The 21,155-nt window shown below is 44.7% G+C and overlaps 1 protein-coding gene across 4 annotated transcripts in view; it reads right to left on the reverse strand.

Annotated features, from left to right (window-relative positions):
• DNAH1 (dynein axonemal heavy chain 1) overlaps positions 1-21,155 on the reverse strand; it is a 140,762-nt gene that overhangs the window by 107,200 nt on the left and 12,407 nt on the right. For 2 of the 4 annotated variants that reach the window (XM_050958622.1, XM_050958621.1), the window contains exons 2-10: positions 17,483-17,743; positions 16,295-16,367; positions 12,690-12,864; positions 11,733-11,889; positions 11,013-11,145; positions 7,898-8,059; positions 7,219-7,471; positions 3,238-3,395; positions 2,200-2,411 (exon numbers count right to left, since the gene is read on the reverse strand). In XM_050958622.1, the coding sequence (XP_050814579.1) occupies positions 2,200-2,411; positions 3,238-3,395; positions 7,219-7,471; positions 7,898-8,059; positions 11,013-11,145; positions 11,733-11,889; positions 12,690-12,864; positions 16,295-16,367; positions 17,483-17,698 (1,539 nt within the window). In that variant the 5' untranslated portion in view covers positions 17,699-17,743. Of the gene's footprint in view, positions 1-2,199; positions 2,412-3,237; positions 3,396-7,218; positions 7,472-7,897; positions 8,060-11,012; positions 11,146-11,732; positions 11,890-12,689; positions 12,865-16,294; positions 16,368-17,482; positions 17,744-21,155 lie in introns of those variants that run through there. The other 2 variants (XM_050958623.1, XM_050958624.1) reach the window with 2 other exon arrangements.

Consider the following 21,155-nt stretch of genomic DNA (forward strand, 5'->3'; position numbering starts at 1 on the left):
CTGTGAAACAAATCCTGTCATCTTCGATCCATTTGGTTGACTAATAACCCTCCTATTTATGGATACGTACCTAACATACTATATATATCTAGTTCCTTAACAAAGGCTCATGAAAAGGCCTGCTGTTGAGAAAACATCAGAGCTGTGCTTCTCCACTTCACCTAAGCTTCTGCTTTCTATCCCTGTTGTCACAAATTAGACCAGAGGGGACCATTATGATAATCTTTTAGTCTGACATCTTCCAAAACACAGATCACAGAACTTCCCTGAAATACTTCCTCTTTGCTCTAGGGTATGTCTTTTAGTGAAACAATCAGAGATGGAGAATCCACTACAACTTACCAAGGACAGAGTCCCTGCAGCTTGTAAGTATGGCTTAGATTCTGTTTTTTCATATGTATGACTTTACATTTGGCCATCTTAAAATACATTGTTTGCTTGTGCCCAGTTTACCAAGCAATCCAGATTGCTCTGGATCAGTCCTCTTTATTATTTACCTCTCTCCTAGTTTCCAATCTACTATTCCCCATGGTTTTCTACAGAACAGTATCAGAAGCTGTATTTCATAGGGGTTCCCCATAAAACTCTTTGTAAAATATGACTGAGAAATGAGGGATGCACATTTGTCTTCTTTTGGAACTGATTAAAGTGATAGGAAGGTGCTAACTTAAGGGCAGCAGACTCTTGCAATGCTTTGATTCATTAAAATGCTACTAAGAGTCAAACTTGTTACATGGACTCCTGCTATGTGTGTGTAGAAATCAAATTTCAACAGTGCAAAGGGAAACAGCATTTTCTCATTGACAGAGTACAGGACTGAGGGTCAGGAAAGTTGGGGTCCTTAGACAGTAACTCCTCACTTAATGTTGTAGTTATGTTCCTGGAAAATGCAACTTTAAGTGAAACGATGTTAAATGAATCCAATTTTCCCATAAGATTTAATGTAAATGCAGGGGGTTAGGTTCCAAGGAAATGTTTTTGGGGCAGACAAACGGCATTATCTGCTGTAGTTGGGAAGTGCCCCTGACTTACCCCACACAGGCACAGCTTGCTGCAGGCAAGAACATTAGGAAGCACCTTCGCAGCAGCAGTGGCAGCTTCCCTGGAGAAGAACAGGTGCCGACTTTGCCGGGAATGCTCCAGACTCACCTCTTCCTGTCCCGACTCCACTCCAGGCCCACCTCTTCCCACCCCCACTCCACCTCCTCTGCAGAGCATGCCGCATTCCCCGCTCCTTCCCTCCCCCAAGAAAGTCCTAAGCACCACCAAATAGCTGTTTGGCAGCGCTGAGGACTTTCTGGGAGGGAGGGGAAGGAGTGGAGACACAGTGCTTCCCTGCTCCTCCCCATCCCTCCCAGAAAGTCCTAAGTGCCGCCAAACAGCTGTTCGGCGGTGGGGAAAGTGCTGGGAGGAAGGGGGAGGAGGCGAAGAAGAGGAACTTGTGCAATGCTCCCTTGTAAAGTTGGTGCTCTTCCACAGAATCTTACAAGCAGTGGACAGAGCAGGCCTCCAAACGACGTTATAAAGGAGCATTGCACTACTTTAAATGAGCATGTTCCCTAATTGAGCAGCAACATAACTTTGAAACAATGTTAAGCGGGAGGACGTTAAGTGAGGAGTTACTGTATACACTCTGCCTATTAAAATGAAACACTCTTTTCCTGGCTGGTTCATATCCCATATTGGGTGGCCTTGGGCAAGTCTCTCAGCTTCTCTCTGCCTCAGTTTCCCATGAGGATAAAGCAGCCTTGTACAGTGTATGAAAGTCCTCTGATGAAAGATATAAGATTTATAAGGTTTTATTTTTTTACTCTATGGTTGTTAGTAACTAAAGTTTTTTCACGAAATTGTGTGAAAAAAATCTAACAAAACTAATAAGAACTCAGAAAAATTCTGTTTTTTCATTATCCCTGTGGTTAAAAGAAGTGAGAGGATCTGAAGAAAATCAGTATTTTTAGTGGAATCAAAGCTCTGGTTCCTTATAACAATAAGGGGAGAAGGAACAACAACAATTTAGAAATCTACAATGCAGATTTTGCCCCATGTTTTTTAAAAAAGCTCTGTCCAGTTGCAATAAATCAATTATATAATTGCTAAGATCTGTCTGGCTTGGTCTGGTTGGTATATGCTAAGAGCCCTGTTGATTGTTCTGTATCTCCCTTCCCCTTAAGCAAATGTTCCCTCCCTGCCCTTCCTTACCTGGGTGAAGGTCTGCGTCTGGATCTGTTCAAACTCCTCTAGCCGGCCATACTTAGACAAGGTTGAATGAAACAGAGACATGGCTGCAGCTTTGTTGCACTCAACTCGCACCTGTGATAAGGCAAGGATGACTTCTGGTCTGGTCAGGAGCGAGACAAAAACAAAAGATGCCCGTTGCTCATCAAATGGATAGTCTGGGATCTTGACCAGCCCTGCCAACAAAAGAGAGTGTGTCATTTTAAGAGGAAGAGCATTTGCAATCCCTTTTTAGGTTGGAATCAACATATGGCTTGATCCCATAACACTTTACTCATGTGAGTAGTCCTTACATACATAAGTAGTCCCAGCAGACACCAAGTGTTCTGCCTATCTGAAGCTGGATGAAAGGGCTGGTGTTGGCACCAAAGGTTCCACTTCCCCACTTTAGGGGACTTCATAACTAACAAACATCTGCTCTGTCCATGCACAGAAATGGAGCCATGGCCCCAGGACAGATCTGATGTTCTGATTCATAGGTCCTCCATCATGAGGTTCTTTTTGGTATGGCAGAAATGGCCCAGGGGTGGGGGCCATGTCCCACAACGGGACTGTGCAGAGGCTGCCACAAAGAAGAAATCAAGATTCTGAACATGAATGAAAATGAGAGGCCTCCTCGCTCCCAAGCATGGCCTTGAAACTTCCACAGTTTGCCCCCAGCATTCCAGCCACTGTTAATAAAGCTGCACTGTCCATGGAATGCCTCAGCTTGTGCAAATTTCACTCAAAGTGCCAAGGCCAAATTCTGATCCCAGATACATATATACAATTTCCAAGGATCATTCATAACCTAATCCACTAACATAAATGAGTTCTCCATGCATGCATCCAATTTGGCTGTCTGTCGGTCCCCCAGAATAACTGGCAAACATACCACCTTGTACATCCTCTTGCATTATAAACCTGTATGTCTGAAAGTCTCCCACAACAACGAAGAAATCATTTTACAGAAGGATCCTTGCAACCCAACTGGAGCACAACTTTCTTCACCAGATCCCATACCTCTCTCTGGCACCTTCTCCTCTTCTGTCTCTGGCAGGGTGACATATGAGAACGTCTGGGGCTTGGATGTGATGACTCCATCAAAGATAATCTTGTTCATGGTGCGTTCATAGTCTAGGCTCACCTCCTTTTCCAGGCATTGCAGACAGTTCAACACACTGAATACAATTATAAAATGAATTAACAGTGACCACTCAGATCTGCACCAATCCTCAAAGACCTTACCCCCAAATTATTTCTCCTGGGTTCACTTACACTTAGCTTGCTTACTAAAAATATCTGAATTACATTAGCAGAGCTATGGAGGCCCAGGAATAGAACAGCAGATGATGATGCAGGTTTGAGGTTCATTGCCAGAGTGTGGGGCCACAGGACAAAATAGAGACATTGCAAAGGTGTCCCACCCTGCTGGGTGTGATGTGAGTGTGAGAGAGGACTAGATTTGAAGCTAGAACTAGCACTCCTCTCTCTCTCTCTCTCTCCTCCTTGCCCTCCAGTTGTTAAGCTGTCTCTGTACTAGTCTGTTCTGCTTGCACCGGTTGCAGCAAAATGAAACTGACTAGCAGCTGATTAGGATCATCTTATCTGAATTGCTGCTACAGAACAAAGTGGAAGGGAAACATGGTTTGGACAGAGGGAAGTGAGAAGAAAAGTATTACAAAGTTCGAAGAAAAACAATCTAAGGCCATGGCTACACTAGAGAGTTGCAGCGCTGGTGAGAGGGTTACAGCGCTGCAACTTAGAATGTGGCCACACTTGCAAAGCATGGCCAGCGCTGCAACTCCCTGGTTGCAGCGCTGGCTGTACACCCGGTCGAGCCTCGGGTGTAGCGATTCCAGCGCTGGTGATCCAGCGCTGGTCAGCAAATGTGGACCCCACCAGCGCTTTTATTGACCTCCGGGGTATAAGGAGGTATCCCAGAATTCCTGTCCACAACAAACCGGAAGAAAGGGAGAGCTCGGAGTTCAGCCAAACTGCTTATTTAAAAAACAAACACAGCTCCTGTTTGCTGAGCGAGCGGAGGCAGGCAGGGGAACTACTTTGGAATGTTCACAGCTGTTTGCTTGAAGAGAGAAACAGCACGCTCACACGGCAGAGGGGGAAGTCCATGTTGAGCAGATGCTTATCTGGTCTGATGGCTATTTAGGAGTGCATAATTTGCATTTAGTGAATGAGAGAGGGGTGGGGGAAGGGGTGAGAACTTTTAAAATGATTGAAGATAGGCACTGTGTGTCTTCCAGTCCTTAGAACTTGCAAGGCAGGGAGCTGAGAACAGTGTCAACTCCAAAAATCCATTCTCTCTGTCTCCTCCACGCTCCCTGTCACATTCCACCCCACCCCCCTCTTTTGAAAAGCACGTTGCAGCCACTTGAATGCTGGGATAGCTGCCCACAATGCACCACTCCCAACAGCGCTGCAAATGCTGCAAATGTGGCCACACTGCAGCACTGGTAGCTGTCAATGTGGCCACACTGCAGCGCTGGCCCTACACAGATGTACAAACACAGCTGTAACTACCAGCGCTGCAGAACTGTAAGTGTAGCCATGGCCTAAGGGTTAGAGAAAGCTGTGTGTGAATGCTAGGAATGCTTGGGGTATATGTGCCATCTTCCCAAATGCCCTTCTGAATATTTACTGAAAGTATAAAATTCCTGATTTTCCTGATCCTGAACTCCAGCTGCCATTATTCTATAATGATATTGCCTTTCACTTCAAGCAGAGTACTTCTCTCTGGCTACATCTCTGTTCATAAACAAAGACCTTACTCTCCAGTCAAGGCTGCTAGACCACACAGCTCTTCACACCACCACATTTCTGAAGGGGGTCAATGCAGTTGTTCATTCCAAGGGACTGAAGGCAATACCACCACTGGTAGATGATGATTTAGCAAGTCCAGGGACTCTCAAACTTTTCCCTAGCCTAGGCTGTATCTCAGAAGAGAAATTGTCTCATTTGTAACCAAGTTACTCCTTTCCTTTTCTATTTGATTACACAAGATCCCTAGGCATATTTTCTTTTAGTCTGACGATCAGCCACAAAGGCAGCTGACACCAGACAACTGTACAGCTCTCTGCTGACCACCAGGAAGCACTCTGCAGAGAGCTGGTGGTCCATAGCCTAATGTAGGGACCATTGACAATCTGTGCTCTGGAAGCTGTTTCCAGTGTCTGTAACTGAAAATGTGCAGCTCCTATGAAAGTTTCCATCTCTCGGCATTATCCTACTGTGACGCTCTGTACCCCAAAGCAACACTCTGGCACTCCCATATTCACCAGTGTTATATAATTGCAAGAAATCTTGTACAAAATATGTCATGTGAGGTATCAGTGGAAAAGTTATGGTTTGCTGTATATGATTATCCTAATTGTATGCATGTATCATTTTTGTATCTGAAGTTAGAAATATTGACTTTATGTACCAGCAGCGAAGAGTCCTGTGGCACCTTATAGACTAACAGACGTTTTGGAGCATGAGCTTTCGTGGGTGAATACCCACTTCGTCGGATGCATCCGACGAAGTGGGTATTCACCCACGAAAGCTCATGGTCCAATACATCTGTTAGTGTATAAGGTGCCACAGGACTCTTCGCTGCTTTTACAGATCCAGACTAACATGGCTACCCCTCTGATACTCGACTTTATACCAGTATTTCAAATGTGTTTGCTCCTGGTTAACACCCACAAGGTAATTTACATCCAGTCTCGCCAGCACATTGTGGACAAACCATTCAAGGTGATGGCTCATCAAGAAATACAATAGGCCATAAAAGAAGCTTACTCCCACCTGATGAACTTTTCTGTGAATGTTCTAGCCAGAATATAGGACATGCGGAGCCGAATTCAAAAGAGCTGCCGCCGAAATGCCACCAAAGACAGCGGCAGCGATTGAGCTGCCGCCGAAGATAGCGGCAGCAATTCGGCGGCGGCTCAACTGGATGCCACTGTTTCCGGCGGCACTTCGGTGGAAGGTGTGGGGCCCCTCTTCTGGACGCTGCGGGGCCCAATTCCCAGGAACTGGTGTAATCGCCCTAAAGCCGGCCCTGCTGCCATGACTCATTGAAGTATGCAAGGGCATGTGACCAGCTCATGTGACCCAGGACTCCATCTTGTGCCTATACTTTTCCACTAACTGTGCTGGGGGCTTTGTTTGGGACAATGAAGTTCCCTCCACAAGGCAGAAACTATAAAAGGGGGAAGTGACATCATCACTTGGCCTCACTCCCCCCCACCCCCCACAACTCAACACCTGGAACCTTAGGAACAAGGACTGAACTGAGGATGTGCTGTGTATGGAAGATTTGTGGACTGTTTGTACCGTCAGGGTGAGACACTTCTTGATTCAAATCCTATCTAGTGCATAGAACTTAAATTGCGATTTTATTTTATTTCTTAGGTAACCAACTTTGATCTGTAGCTATTTCTTAGATTTTTAAGTGATTATATCTTTCTGTAGTTACAGTTGTTTTATGTATTTTTTTTACCTAAAACAGTGTGTTGTTTGAAGTCCAAAGGGAAATCCGCTCAAGAACAGGGGCTGGTGCAATGTCCTCTCCACATTGAAGGAGGTGCGTACTGGGTAATAAAACGTATACTGGTCAGGCTTCTGACCAGGGCAAGACAGTACAGCTCTGGGGTCCTAGGCTAGGGAACTGTGGGGAACTGGTTGGAGCCTCTCTATTATTGGTTCATGGGTGGCTGGTAAAAGCATTCATGTAACACAGCTGAGTTGTCCCTGCCTGCGAATGTTTGTGTGTGGGCAGATCTGGAGGGATCTGCAGCTTGTGTGAGAGCAGCACAGTGAGAGAGAGAGCCCAGGTTGGTAAGACAAAGGGCTCAGTGGTACCCCAGTTCTAGGTTGCACCCCAGGGAAGTCAGTCACACTATGCAGACATCCAGTACAGTACACTGAAAGCACAGCCATGATCTCAGTCTTTCAATGAGCCTCTTCTAGCCCTCAGGGAAGAATTAATGGGATGCTCACCGTATCTCTTTTCTCAGGTGTGAAGTGCTCATTGCCAGCTGCTTCATTCTACCTACGCTCTTCTCATCAATGCTCCTCAGCCCATCCACGGGCATGCAGTCCACATATAGATTGTACCGCAACAGCGCCTGTGTTTTCTTACGCAGGGTATTGGCAGAAACCACACGTTGGGCAAATACATGGGGGTCTTCCGCAAGAAACAGCAGACGGACTCGTGGCACCCAGTACTGACATGGCATAAGAGGGGCTCTCCCTGAGGGGAAAGAAGGGAAGACATAAATAACACACACTGGGGTCCATAGTGAATATAGAAATCAGATTCCCTATTTATTGTAGCCAACAGATTGAATATACGATCAGGGTCAGGCTGATGGGGTGGTGGTAGTACAAGAGGCTGCCAAATGAGTGATCAGAGTTAAGGTCTTGGTTGGCAGGGGATTGCAGTGCTGAAATGGCAGCATCCTTAACCCCTGCAAATGGCGAGTACTTCAAATATCCCCAAATTACCCAAATTACCCCCGAATGGCATTGGCTCCAGGAAGAATCATGTCTAGCCCTCCAGTGGTGGGGAAGGAGAGGGAAAAGTATTATTACAATGCAGGGCCCTGGTAGTAGAAAAGGAAACAAACGGGGTAAATGAACGTCTCCCATCTCCTAATGAACCCTAGTCAGAACACACCTTCTGGAGTTACTCCTCCATTTAGAATAGGCCTCCCTTCTTCATCCCGTACCATTCCCCTTTTGTTTGTCTTATGTACCAAGTACAGTTTTGTCTCCTTGTCGTAATCCAGGACGCCAACACTGACCCACTTATAGATCAACTCGTGGCTTTTGGGATCCTCTGATGAAAGATATAATCATTACAATTCACAAAAGTAAAATGCCTGCAAGCTGCATGGAAACTTTTAAAAAACACCATTATAGAGGCTCAAACGATATGTAAACCACAAATTAAAAAAACAGTAAGACAACAACAAAAAAATCATCATGGCTAAACAGAGCAAAAGAGGCAGTTAGAGACAAAAAGACATCTTTTAAAAATTGGAAGTCAAATCCTACTGAGGAAAATCAAAAGGAACATAAACTCTGGCACGTCAAGGATTAATATGTTATTAGGCAAGCCAAAAGAGAATTTGAAGAGCAACTAGCAAAAGGCACAAAAACTAACAGCAATTTTTTTAAAATACATCAAAAGCAGGAAGCCTGCCAAGCAATCAGCGCTAAAGGATCACTAAAGGAAGACAAGACCACTGAGGAGAAGCCAAATAAATTCTTTGTATCTGTATTCAATGCAGAAGATGTGAGGGAATTTTCCACATCTGAGCCATTCTTTTTAGGTGACAAATCCAAGGAACTGTCCCAGACTAAGGTGTCAATAGAGGAGGTTTTGGCACAAATTGATAAATTAAACAGTAACAAGTCACCAGGACCAGATGGGATTCATCCAAGAGTTCTGAAGGAACTTAAAAGTTTAAATTGTAGAACTACTAGCTGTGATACATCACCCACCACACCAGCCTCTGATTGGAGGATAGCTAATATAATGCTGATTTTTTTTTTAAAAAAAAAAGCTCCAGAGGGGATCCTGGCAATTACAGGCCTGTAAGACTAACTTCATGACCAGGCAAATTGGTTGAAATTATAGTAAAGAACAAAATTATCAGAAGCACAGATGAACACGATGTGTTGGGGAAGAGACAACATGGTTTTTGTAAAGGGAAATCATGCCTCACCAATCTATTAGAATTCTTTGAGGGAGTCAACATACATGTGGAAAAGGGTGTTCAGTATGATCAGTAAATACTGTGTATTTGGACTTTCAGAAAGCATTTGATAAGGTCCCTCACCAAAGGCTCTTAAGCAAAGTAAGCTGTCATGAGATAAGAAGGAAGGTCCTCTCATGGATCAGTTACCGGTTAAAAGACAGGAAACGAAGGGTAGGAATAAACAGCCAGTTTTCACAGTGGAGAGAAGTAAATACCAGGGCCCACAAAGATATGTACTGGGACCAGTGCTCTTCAATGTATTCATAAATGATCTGAAAGAGGGGTTAACTGAGGTTGCAAAGTTTGCAGATGATACAAAATCACTCAACAGCTAAGTCCAAAGTTGACAGAGAGGACTTACAAAGGGATCTCATAAAACTGGGTGACTGGGCAACAAAATGGTGGATGAAATTCAGCATTGATAAATACGAAGTAATGCACATTGGAAAACATAATCTCAACTATACATGCAAAACGATGAGGTCTAAATGAGATGTAACCAGCAGAAAGAGATCTTGGAGTCATTGTGGATTGCATAGTTCTCTGAAAAACACCTGCACAATGTGCAGCGGCAATTAAAAAACCTAACAGAATGTTAGGAACTATTAGGAAAGGGATCGATAACAAGACAGAAAATATCACAGTGCCACTATATAAAGCCACGGTACACACACCATCTTGAATACTGTGTGCAGTTTTGGTTGCCCCATCTCAGAAAGGATATATTGGAATTGGAAGCAGCATAGTGAATGGAAACAAAAACGATTAGGGGTACGGCACAGCTGCCATGTGAGGAGAGATTAAAAAGACTGGGATTGTTCAACTTAGAAAAGAAATGACTAAGGGGGGATATGATAGAGGCCTATCAAATCACAAATGGTGAGGAGAAAGTGAAAAAGAAGTGTTATTTATCCATTCACATAATACAAGATAACCATGTGAACCATCCGTTCACATAACACAAGATAAACACATAACCATGGGTCCCACAAAGAAGTACTTTTTCATACAATGCACAGTTAACCTGCGGAGCTCATTGTCAGGGAATGTTGTGAAGGCCAAAAGTATAATTGGGTTCAAAAAAGAATTAGATAAGTTCATGGAGGATAGGTCCATCAATGGCTATTAGCCAATATAGTCAGGGATATAGCCCCTTGCTCTTGGTGTCCTAAACCTCTGAGTGCTAGGAGCTGGGACTGGATGACGGGGGATGGATTACTCTATAAATTGCCCTCTTCTGTTCATTCCTTCTCAAGCATTTGTCACTGGCCAATGGAACACAAGATACTGGGCTAGATAGTTCTTAGGCTCTTATGTTCTAAAAAGGGTTTAGTTGATTCTCACAAGATACTGTGGCAGGTGAGATTTCTCATTTAAAATAACTGGGCTGAAGTTGTTCCTCTTCACTGTCATATATCCCATAAGGTCAACCTCAGTTGCTCTGAGCTGAAGATTTTCTTTAATAAATATATATATAAAATAAAGTACCCAGCACAACAATGCAGAATAGTCATGCATGCAATTGCTTCCTGACATTTGCTCCATGTCTTCTTCCCATCATTTAAGTTCTGGAACAACAGGACTGGATCACACACACAGTGGCTCCAATTTTCAGAAGACCCTCAACCTGGCCTCCAGTTTTGCACCCACAGGTAAACACAGACATGTTTCATAGTATTTAGACTTCTAACCTATTGATTTGCAGGTCTGATCAGGGGAGAAACATTTAAGAACTATAAAATTAGCCTGCAATTATTTCCAGGCACAGAAATGAGGTTGCAAAATCAGAAGCTATTTCTAAAAACAAGATCCAATGACTCCTAGTCCCCTGCTCTAACCACTAGAGCCTGTTACGCAAGTACTCGCTCTCATTTAATCATCTCTGTGTTCCATTCATCAGCATTACATTCAGCTAAGTTGGACAGTTCCATTCCAAATGCTAACCATTCTATTGCAACGATCCTGTAAGTGTCATTAGCCCAACGTCACTGTGCAGAACACCCAAACTATAGCTTAGTCATGCTTTACCGTGTCCCAGTTGATCATCTGTAGGTAAAAGTGCTTTTCCGGGAACTGGCTTTCTATCTTGAGATCCTGGCTCCAACCCCAGCAAGAGCCACTCTTCAGGAGTCCGGCAGTCATACTCTTCATCATCAAATATCTACATAGGCAAGACAATGTAATGGAAATGAATCTCTGCCTGGGGAAGAAGATAACAACATGGCATAGAAATTTATGAAGGAAAAGAAACATGCACTCCCTGAATTTTATATAACGGGGGAAACAACAAAGGTGCAGAAACCGCATAATGTGTTGCCTTATGAAGGACTTATTTCCAAGGGTGGCAACTAGACTAGTCCCCCTCTTCTAGATAGTAGAGATGGGGAAGAGACTCTCAACTGGACAAGTCCCAGCAATCAATGCTGCCGACAGTGGAAGGAAATCTGAATTTGTGTAATAATGGTATTAAAGAAGCCTAAACAACTGTCCTTGGAACAGTCCTGCGAGACGCTGAGCACCTTCAAGTCCCATTGACTGTAATGAAAGTTGTAGGCACTCATTAACTTACAGGGGATGCTCAGCACCATGCAGGATTGAATCCTATGGATCCCAGCCCCCATGGCTTCTATTCTAAAATATTCACCTGTTCATCTCTGTTTCTTACTAAATCATGTGCTCTGCTCTTTTCAGTGAGTCCCGAGAGCATCAATAGTAATGCAGATGACAGTTCTAAAGCTGCTCGCTTACCTGCAGTGGGAGGTAGATGGGAAAGAGAGGATCTCTCTTTTGCTCAATGGTCGGCATATTGTCAAGGTCTTGGTGCCTGGGCATCAGGTGATTGGAATCTATCCCCTCTTTGGCTAAGAGCTGAGCAATATCTAGTTTGAGATATAGTCGTCGTCTCCTAGTTAGGAGTCAATGAGATTGAATGGTTATGCTTAATTAAGTTATATGAATTGTCATTATTCAATTGTTTTTTCAGTCTGTTACAGGAAGAACATCTGTGCTAATAACTACAGGTTCAATATGGCACCAATGCAGTAACAATTGGACACTACCCAGAAGGCAGAACAGACTGATGGAACTTTTAATAGTATACTGAACAACACACTGTGGGTGGGATTTTCTAAAGTGCTCAGGGTTGGCCTAACTCTGCACCCACTCACTTCAGTGGCATCGGAGGGGTAGCCATGTTAGTCTGGATCTGTAAAAAGCGACAAAGAGTCCTGTGGAACCTCACAGACTAACAGACATATTGGAGCATGAGCTTTTGTCGGTGAATACCCACTTCGTCGGATGCATGACTTCAGTGGGGGTTTTACCATTGACCCCAGTGGGAGCCGGGTTAGGCTAAGGCTGAGCACTTTGAAAATTCCTTCCTAAGACATTTATTCTAGGGGATCATTCCTGCATTGTCAGAGGTGGGCTGGGTGATCTTAGAGTCTTTGCCAACTCCAACATCTACAAAACACAATAAGCTTAAGTCATTCTGTCAACATGTGATCCTCTCTCTACGCAGCCTAAGTCAACAGCGTTGTGCAGGTGGCAAGGGGTAAGGCTAAACACTACAATAAAACACTGTCCCTCTTGAAACATTATCTGCATAGTACTTCTGCATCTTCAGAGCGAACTTCAGTACCCGGTTCTTGTGTGGCTATTCAATGTATACAACAGCTATCACATTATCCCCCTTCTTGAGGTTACCTCTCTATCTCAATCTTCCGAGGGCACTGTCCTGGCAGCCCCTGAAAGGGAAGCTGCACCTTTGGCTTAAACGCTTGCAGTGGGAAGTCTGACTTGGCCAGGATCTCAGTGGTTGGTCCAATCACTTGTTTGTCCAGGTAAGATTCAATGTTCTTGGGAGTTTCAAATGTTGTGACTGACATCAAACAAAAAAACAAGCAAAGTCCTAAGTTCATAAAACAATGTATCTTATGTTCACATGCACATACATACAGACAGACAAATTATGCCACCCCTTGGAGTGCACATGTGGGCAATCTGCACAAGTCACAGCAACCGTACTACATGAGTGAGTGGAGGAGTCAAGCAGACCCTGAGTCAGGTTGTCCTGATGAGTGGAAGCCAACCTTGTTTTCTCCCTAGCTTTCTTTGTTTGTTTGCTTATACATATTATTATGTTTATATAATACCAAAACAACACTATGGGCTCAGTGACAGCAATAATGGGCATTAAGAATTACTATAAAGTATGTGGATTTCGGATAGGGCTTTAGACTGGGACTCAGGAGACCTAGGCAAAACCCTTAATCTACCGAGTACTTCAGCTCCCCATTGGTAGAGTGGAGAAGATACTTTCTACAGGGTTATCGTGAAGGTAAGATTCATTAATAACTGAGTTGCTCAGATACTATGGTGATGAGAGGCATATAAATCTAGACTGAGAGCAATTCAGATAACCAGTACATTCTGAAGGGCTTACTCATGTTTTATTCAGGCAAACCTCAAAAGGAATCAGTCATTCAGTTCTCACTCAGGCAAAATTTCCATTCACTTCAACTGGAGTTTGTCTGATTAAGGCCTGAATACAAACTGACTAGCAATCTCAGGACTTTGGCCTATTGTCTTCAGTGGGAAGTGCGCTCTAGCAACAAGTAAAGATCTCCAAGGCTTTGGCCCAAAGAAAATCATCATCTTAGATAACCTATAAATAAAACATAAATGTTTAGCTGACTAAGTATACCATCATTAGCTGCAAATAAAAGAATTGCAAAAAGCTGGGAATTTGATGTGTTACCTGAAATAAGTAATTAGCTGCAAGATGTAAAGAGCATCATCTCCTTGGAGAGAGCCTAACACAGAGCTAAAAATAAGATAAAGGACTTTGAGGGAGTGTGGGCTCTTTTCATCTCTTACTTGAGAAACTTTCATACTGGTCAAGGAAAAACTTTGGATTTGAGGCCTTAAATTGGACACCTGGATGTGATTAAGGTTTGTAGTAAGTGAAGGCCCTGATAAACGCCCAGTATGAGGTCTGAGGCCTGAACTAAAGTAATGGTTAAGACCTAGCTAAAAAGCAAAGTCAGGCTGTGAGCTGAAGGCCGGCTCAGTTCACAGAAGCTGGCAAGGAAAGGGCTGATGTTGCATAAACATATATTCACTTAGCATACCGAAGTATAAACACGGTACCAGAACACCTTATACTGGAACATTCCACAGATAAGGAAGAACAGGCCGACCCATCCCAATGACAGGGGCAAAAGGGTAAAATGATGGATAGAGTTGTTTTGATCGAACCAACATGTACAAGGTGAGAGGCGGCACCTTACTACGTAGAAGGGTTGCACCTTATTGCGTAAAGGGGTTGCACCTCAGTACGTCAGAAGTGATGTGTAATTTGTTTGTACCTGTGTATAAGAATGTATCCCTGAGGTGGTGTCTTTGTCCGGCCGAGGGGGCAGTGGAAGGTCCCGCCACTGACTGAGCCTAGTCCATTGACCGTGGGTACATATTCGTAGTATGCTCGGTAGACTAAGTAATCTGCGGAGAACTACTACTGTATCCAATACGGCAATAAACCTGGCCGACGTGCCTTCGTACCTTACTAGACTCTGTGGTCATTGGGGGTTCTCTTTGGGTCTGCTGTGTCAGCTATCTGCGCAGAGCTGGGACAGCACACAGAGGGAACACACGCACGCAGCCGAGTGATACCAACAAGGAGAGAGCAGAGCACCACACCGGTAGCATCTGACAACACCTCTGACAACAAGGTTGTTAATGACTTTTGACCCAATCCTGCAACTGGCTCTGTGTACTTTGATCTTGGTGCCCATATAGAGCCCTACAGACATTAAAACAATTATGCAGAGCAATTTGCAGGATCGGGGCCTTTGAAGACAATTCTGTGAGGCACTGAGCACCTGCAGCTTTCACTGAAAGCAAAAATGCTGATGTCAATAATATTTCAGGATCAGAATCCTTGTAATACAAAAATACCAATCTAACATTCACTTTTTCTAAAAATAACATTTAGACTAATGGAGATCAATCCTAAAAAGGCTGCTCTGTATATTTCACCTCCTTTTTATTCATATCATTAATCAAATATTGTACAGAATCATGAATTGTCTGTATGATTTTTTTGAAGATTTGCTTTTACTGAAGAGTCAATAAAAGCACAGAGGTTTGAACAGAAGATCTTTAACCCTGCACAAATGTTGATTTGGTTTCTTCACAGAACTGCCCTGGTTTTTATCTATGGTCAGTAAATGCTACTATTCCCATGGTGGCATTCCACTTCCTTGAAATCTATGAAGCTATTCATTGCATCACTTTGTGCATTATCAGTTATTTATGTCAATACTTAGTGTGTCATCAGCATTTATACTTACAGCCTGATTGTTTCCCCATTAAATAAGTAGCGTATCATAAATAAAGATCCATCTCCACTTGTTAGGGATGAGTTGGTCTTGTCAAGATTCACTTGTGGATGAAGTCATTTCCCTTTACTCAGGACAATAAATAGCACATCTAAAGCACAGTAAGGTGGTATATGGCTTCCATCACTCCCCAGCCTACAATAAATAACTAGACTGTGTCCTATGGGTCTGCCAGGCTCTAGGGAAGGGAAAGATCCTTTCCTCTCACAGTCAGTCTCTATGGCCGTACTCCAGCCTCCAGGACATGTGCACCATTTGCAAGTCGGAAAGGAGTGCCAGATCCCTTTTCCCAATACACAAAGCTCCACTGCAGAGCGAGTATGGAGCTGGACTCCAGAACATGCAAAAGGGGGGTTGTGGGGGAGATGAGGGGAGGGTGTACATTTCCTGCCTGCACCTCCCTCAGCAGTAATGGACACATTCCACTGCTGTTGGTAACCTCTGTGCCTATGGAGTGGGGGTTGTGCCCCATATTCAAGTATAATAGACCTGTGAAGGACAGAGTGCTCAGAGTGACATTAATCTTGTTATTCTTCTCAGGGGTACCCCATAGGTCTAGCTACAAGAGCCGCCTCATAAGATTAGATAGGGACCCAAATGCTCTGTGGACATCACGAGGGCCAGATATACCCTGACAGTTGGTAAATCGTTTTCTGTTCATGAAGGAGATCGTTCTACTGACCTGGGGGTTCACTTCACTCCACCATTCGCAAGTGATTCCATCACCTTGGGATCATCCCCGGCTTTGAGAACAGAATCACAGGAGTATTTCCAATGCTCTTCTAGCCTAAAGTAATCAGTTGAAGCACTAATTTCCCAGCATGCCTACTGCTACCAACATTAACCCTTTAAGGCCCCATTTCCCAGCATGCCTACAGGCAGTGGCATTATTCTTTTCAGTGCATTTACCTTTTGGCGTGTGCTGCTCAAGATCAGCCTGTCTCAGTAAATCCTTGTACACACTGGGACCAGCGCACACATCCTGCAAATCCAGCACATAAGAATATCACCAGGGCGAGTCAGAGGTAAGAGAGAGGGGCCACAGAAAGCAGGGGCAGCTCCAGGCACCAGCCCAGCAAGCGCATGCCTGGGGCAGCAAGCCGCAGGCAGCGGGCTGCCGATCACTGTGAGGGCGGCAGTCAGGCAGCCTTCAGAGGCTTTTCTGTGGAAGGTCTGCCGGTCCCGCGGTTTCAGCGGCAAAAGGGATGAAGGCACAGGATCGGCAGATCACCCGCAGAACCGCTGCTGAATCCGCGTGACTGGCGGACCGCCCGCAGAAACGCCACCAAAGCCTGCCTGAAAGTAACCGAGAGAGAGGGTAGTAAGGGGATTCATAGAAAGTGTCATACAGGGAGAGGAAGAAAGAACCTTCAGTGAGGGCTTGAAGTACCAGAGTTAGAAAGGACATGTTGAAACAGAGTGCCATGGATAAAGTCTGTAAGAGGCAAAGGGAGTATCTCCAGAAAGGGATAGGGCACATAGCACCACAAACACAGAGGCAGGGGATTGCTAAGAGAATGCAGCCTGAAACCAACCAGAGATCTCTAGAGAGAGGGCTAAAGAACAAGGAGGCCAGTTGGGCTATGCTTATTTCACCAACTGAAGATCCATTCTCATACATTTACTAGCGCATGGAGTTCTGTGTCACAATAACTTGATAATACACATAACACTGTGACTGCATTGAGGGCAAGGCCCCCCAGTAGTTCAAGGAAATCATGATTTGTGATAGACAAAGCATTGCTGCTTTACCCTGGAAAACTCAAATCCTATGAGGGCTCTGACCGAGGGAACAGCTGCAGAATGGGAGACAGGATGCAAGGCCTGGCATTGTTTCCTGCTCCCTGCCTTGCTCTGAGCAGATTGGGTGAAGAGATGGACCAAAGGAGGAGCAGAGGGAAAATTACGGGCAAGAGAAAAGAGGACAAGAAAACCAAGGAGTTCTGTGATTGGTAGGTGCCATTCTAAGCTGCCGTCCTATTTTGTGCATGAGAAAGCCTTGCAGGTTATCTGCTTTTCACATGGATCCTTACATCTAGGATGATCTGTGGATCTCCAATAGAAAAGATGAAGAAAGAGGAGGCTTTTTGCACTTACCCCCAAGAAAGCTGTGGCTCCTGGATAGAGCACATCAGAGTAAAATCCTTTTTGTTTAATCATTGGGTATTTCCTGTTGGTCCCCCTGTAGATGCTTTCTATTGGGCTTGAGCTGGCTCCTGGGCTCGGCTCCAAGACCTGAGCCTGGTTGTTCGAATGAGGAGAATAGGGGCTCCTCCCCAGCGAGTTTGTCAGTTCTTTCTTTGTCTTTTCCATCTTCTCCACCAGTTAGAGGAAAAGTGCTGTGATGCAATCCTGGGCCTTATGGAAAGAAAACCAATTGATACTGTTAGCACTGTGTCTCCACCTCTTGTAAAATACCTCTCAGCAGTTTTTTACATTGCTGGTTCACTAAGCAGATGAGTGGGTAACGAGATGCACTTGACTGTCTGCCATGACTGATCCCACACTTTACTTTTATGACCTGGTGGCCATCTGTCTCACCCAGGTGATTGGATTGCTCACTAACCCTGGGCAAAAGGGTTCATTATTCCACACAGGTTTTGGAGGAGAAAACTCAACAGCCGATGTTTGAAAAGCTGCTTTTCTGAAACAGCAGGGACTTCCCAGCATCCAAGAGACTGCCAGCAGAACTGAGGCAACCCAGGCCTGCACTGAAACTATCACATAAGCCCCTATGAGCTATAGGCCCCTATCAGGTATGTAGGAGCTTTACCAAATCCCTTAAAGGTAACAGTCCTCTCCATATGTAACTTGAGTCTAGTAAACTTAAACCCAGATAGTCCCAGGTGTAAGTTCTGACTCAGTCTCAGACAATTAAACCAGAGGTGTCTAAGTGAGGCCTGTTGAATATTGAAATATAGCCAGAAGCTCTCCGCTCCCTTTTACTGCAGGGGATTTCTTTCCTTTTCCTTTTTTTGCTGGTGATCTCAACTCACAGTTTCTATTCCTCCATCAGGGAGAGACAAGTACAGGCAGATATTACTGATGTGTGCATTTATTTTTGATACAAAAAATTTACATAACTGCAGATGCTAATGGAGTGCAGCCTTCAGACTCGTGGCAAGATGCTAATGAAAAACCAAGGGCTGTGATATTCAGCCCTGAAGTAAGGGCTTGTCTAAATACAAAAATGTTACTGCTCTAACTAAACTGGACTAGTCAAAGCAGTACAGCTCCCTAGTGTTGATGCAGTTATACAGCTATAAATATGTTTATCCTGTTATAGCTTATTACCATAAATGTATGGGAATTCTACATCATAATGCCTCTGAAGACAATTTCTGGGGTGGTGCAGCTTAGTGCACCAGTCCTTGCTCACAGCTGGGCCTAAAGTCTAGCCCAGGGCTGGGCAAACTTTTTGACCCAAGGGCCACATCTGAGAATAGAAATTGTATCGCAGGCCATGAATGCTCACAACATTGGAGTTGGTTGTGAGAGGGGGCGAGGGCTCTGGTTGGGGATGAAGGCTCTGGGGTGGGGCCGGAAATGAGGATTTCAGGGAGTGGAAGGGGGCTCTGGGCTGGGGATCAGGGTGCGGGAAGGGATGCAGGTTCTGGCTGGAATGCGGGCTCTGGGGTGGGGCTGGGGATGAGAGGTTTGGAGTGCAGGAGGGTGCTCTGGGCTGGGATCAAGGGATTTGGAGGGTGGGAGGGGGGATCAGGGCTGGGGCGTGAGAGGAGGCTCAGGGGTGCACGCTCTGAGCGGCACTTACCTCAAGCAGCTCCAGGGAGCAGGGTATGTCCTTTCTCCGGCTCTTACACAGAGGCGCAGCCAGACAGCTCTGCACACTGCCCCATCTGCAGGTACCACCCTTGCAGGTCCCATTGAAGCACCAGAGGGAGCATTGGAGTGCCTAGGAGCCAGAGCAGGGCCATGCCGCAGCTTCCGGGAGCCACATGGCACAGCCCCTGACCCTGCGTCCCAGCTGGAGCTCAAGAGCAGGGCAAGCCTCAGATCCTGTTCCCCAGCGGGAGCTCGCGGGCCAGCTTAAAATGGCTCACAGGCTGGATCCGACCCACAGGCCATAGTTTGCCCACCCTATATCTAATTGTAAGTGAAGAATAGCCCATATTCTTCCCATAGGTTTGTTTAGTCTAGAGAAGAGAACACGGAGTGGGGACATGATAACAGTACATAAAAAGTTGTTACAAGGAGGAGGGAGAAAAATTGTTTTCTTTAACTTCTGAGGATAGGACGAGAAGCAATGGGCTTAAATTGCAGCAAGGGCAGTTTAGTTTGGATATTAGGAAAAACTTCCTAACTGTCAGGGCGGTTAAGCACTGGAATAAATTGCCTATGCAGATTGTAGAATCTCCGTCATTGGAGATTTTTAAGAGCAGGTTAGACAAAACACCTGTCAAGGATGGTCTAGATAATATTTAGTTCTGCGAGTACAGGGGACTGGACTAGATCACCTCTCAAGATCCATTCCAGTCCTATGATTCTGTGATTCTATGATTTACAAAGATGCCTGTTCTGCATCCCAGGAAAGGCCTGTAGTTCTCATAGACTCATAGACTCTAGGACTGGAAGGGACCTCGAGAGGTCATCGAGTCCAGTCCCCTGCCCTCATGGCAGGACCAAATACTGTCTAAACCATCCCTGATAGACAGTTATCTAACCTACTCTTAAATATCTCCAGAGATGGAGATTCCACAACTTCCCTAGGCAATCTATTCCAGTGTTTAACTACCCTGACAGTTAGGAACTTTTTCCTAATGTCCTAATGTCTGTCTGGTTTAAACTTGGAGGATAAAACGTTTGCCCAACGATCTGCTGGTTGAGAGTTTTCTGACTTGCCACAGTGGATCTTCATTAGAAATGTCTTGTCAAGGCTTATAGTCTAAAACTAGTGCTGTTGCTGTTTTGGGTTTCTCTGTCACTCAGAGGTGACAACACACATACATTTGCCTACTGAGACCCTCTACTCTGTTCTTGAATGCAGGTAGTGAAGTGAAATTTACAAAACATCCTATCTGCTCTGTTCAGAGTATGAATTTTGTAAATTTCAACTAGCTGCCTTGCTACAAGAATGAATCATGCACACACAGAAAGGAAAGCATTACATACACACCTAAGATAGCAGGGAATAACTGCACACAGGTCTGTTATTGTAGTGTTCAAATCAGTGAACAATATTGAGTGATTTTTTTAAAAAAATCAACCGATACATTAAGATTACCGTGATGTGAGTAAATGAGTGAAGTCGGGAGACTTTGGAGGGAGGATCAATAACACCCCAACCCAGAAAACCCAAATACTTTCTCATCCCAGCCTCTCTTTTGTTTGGCATCTGGGAGCTCATACCCTGAAGAATGAATTTTCCATGGAGGATTTTGTTTTTTATTAGTTATTTTATGCTCTAGCCATATCTATTTTAGCAGCACAGCAGGGTTGATTGGTATCAGCTGAGATCCAAGAACTCCTGATGAATTACTGCTGGACTCTTTTATGCCTGGTGCACCAATACTGCAGAACAAGAGTAATGCAAAATGACCCTGCTGAGGCTTTCTTGAGATGACAGCTCTGTAGTCTGCAGGAAGGCTAGGTGGCACAGCAAGTTACCACACTAGCCTTTCACCTCTGAAAACCTGAGTTCAAAGCCTGTATAATGCAAAAGTGAGTGTGGAAGTCTCATGAACATCACAACCTCTTCCTCCCAACACACATGTTAGCATGACTGGCAGTTTCTGCCCAGGACTGAAACTGA

The sequence above is a fragment of the Gopherus flavomarginatus genome, chromosome 6, assembly GCF_025201925.1.
Source record: "Gopherus flavomarginatus isolate rGopFla2 chromosome 6, rGopFla2.mat.asm, whole genome shotgun sequence".
Lineage (NCBI taxonomy): Eukaryota > Metazoa > Chordata > Testudines > Testudinidae > Gopherus > Gopherus flavomarginatus.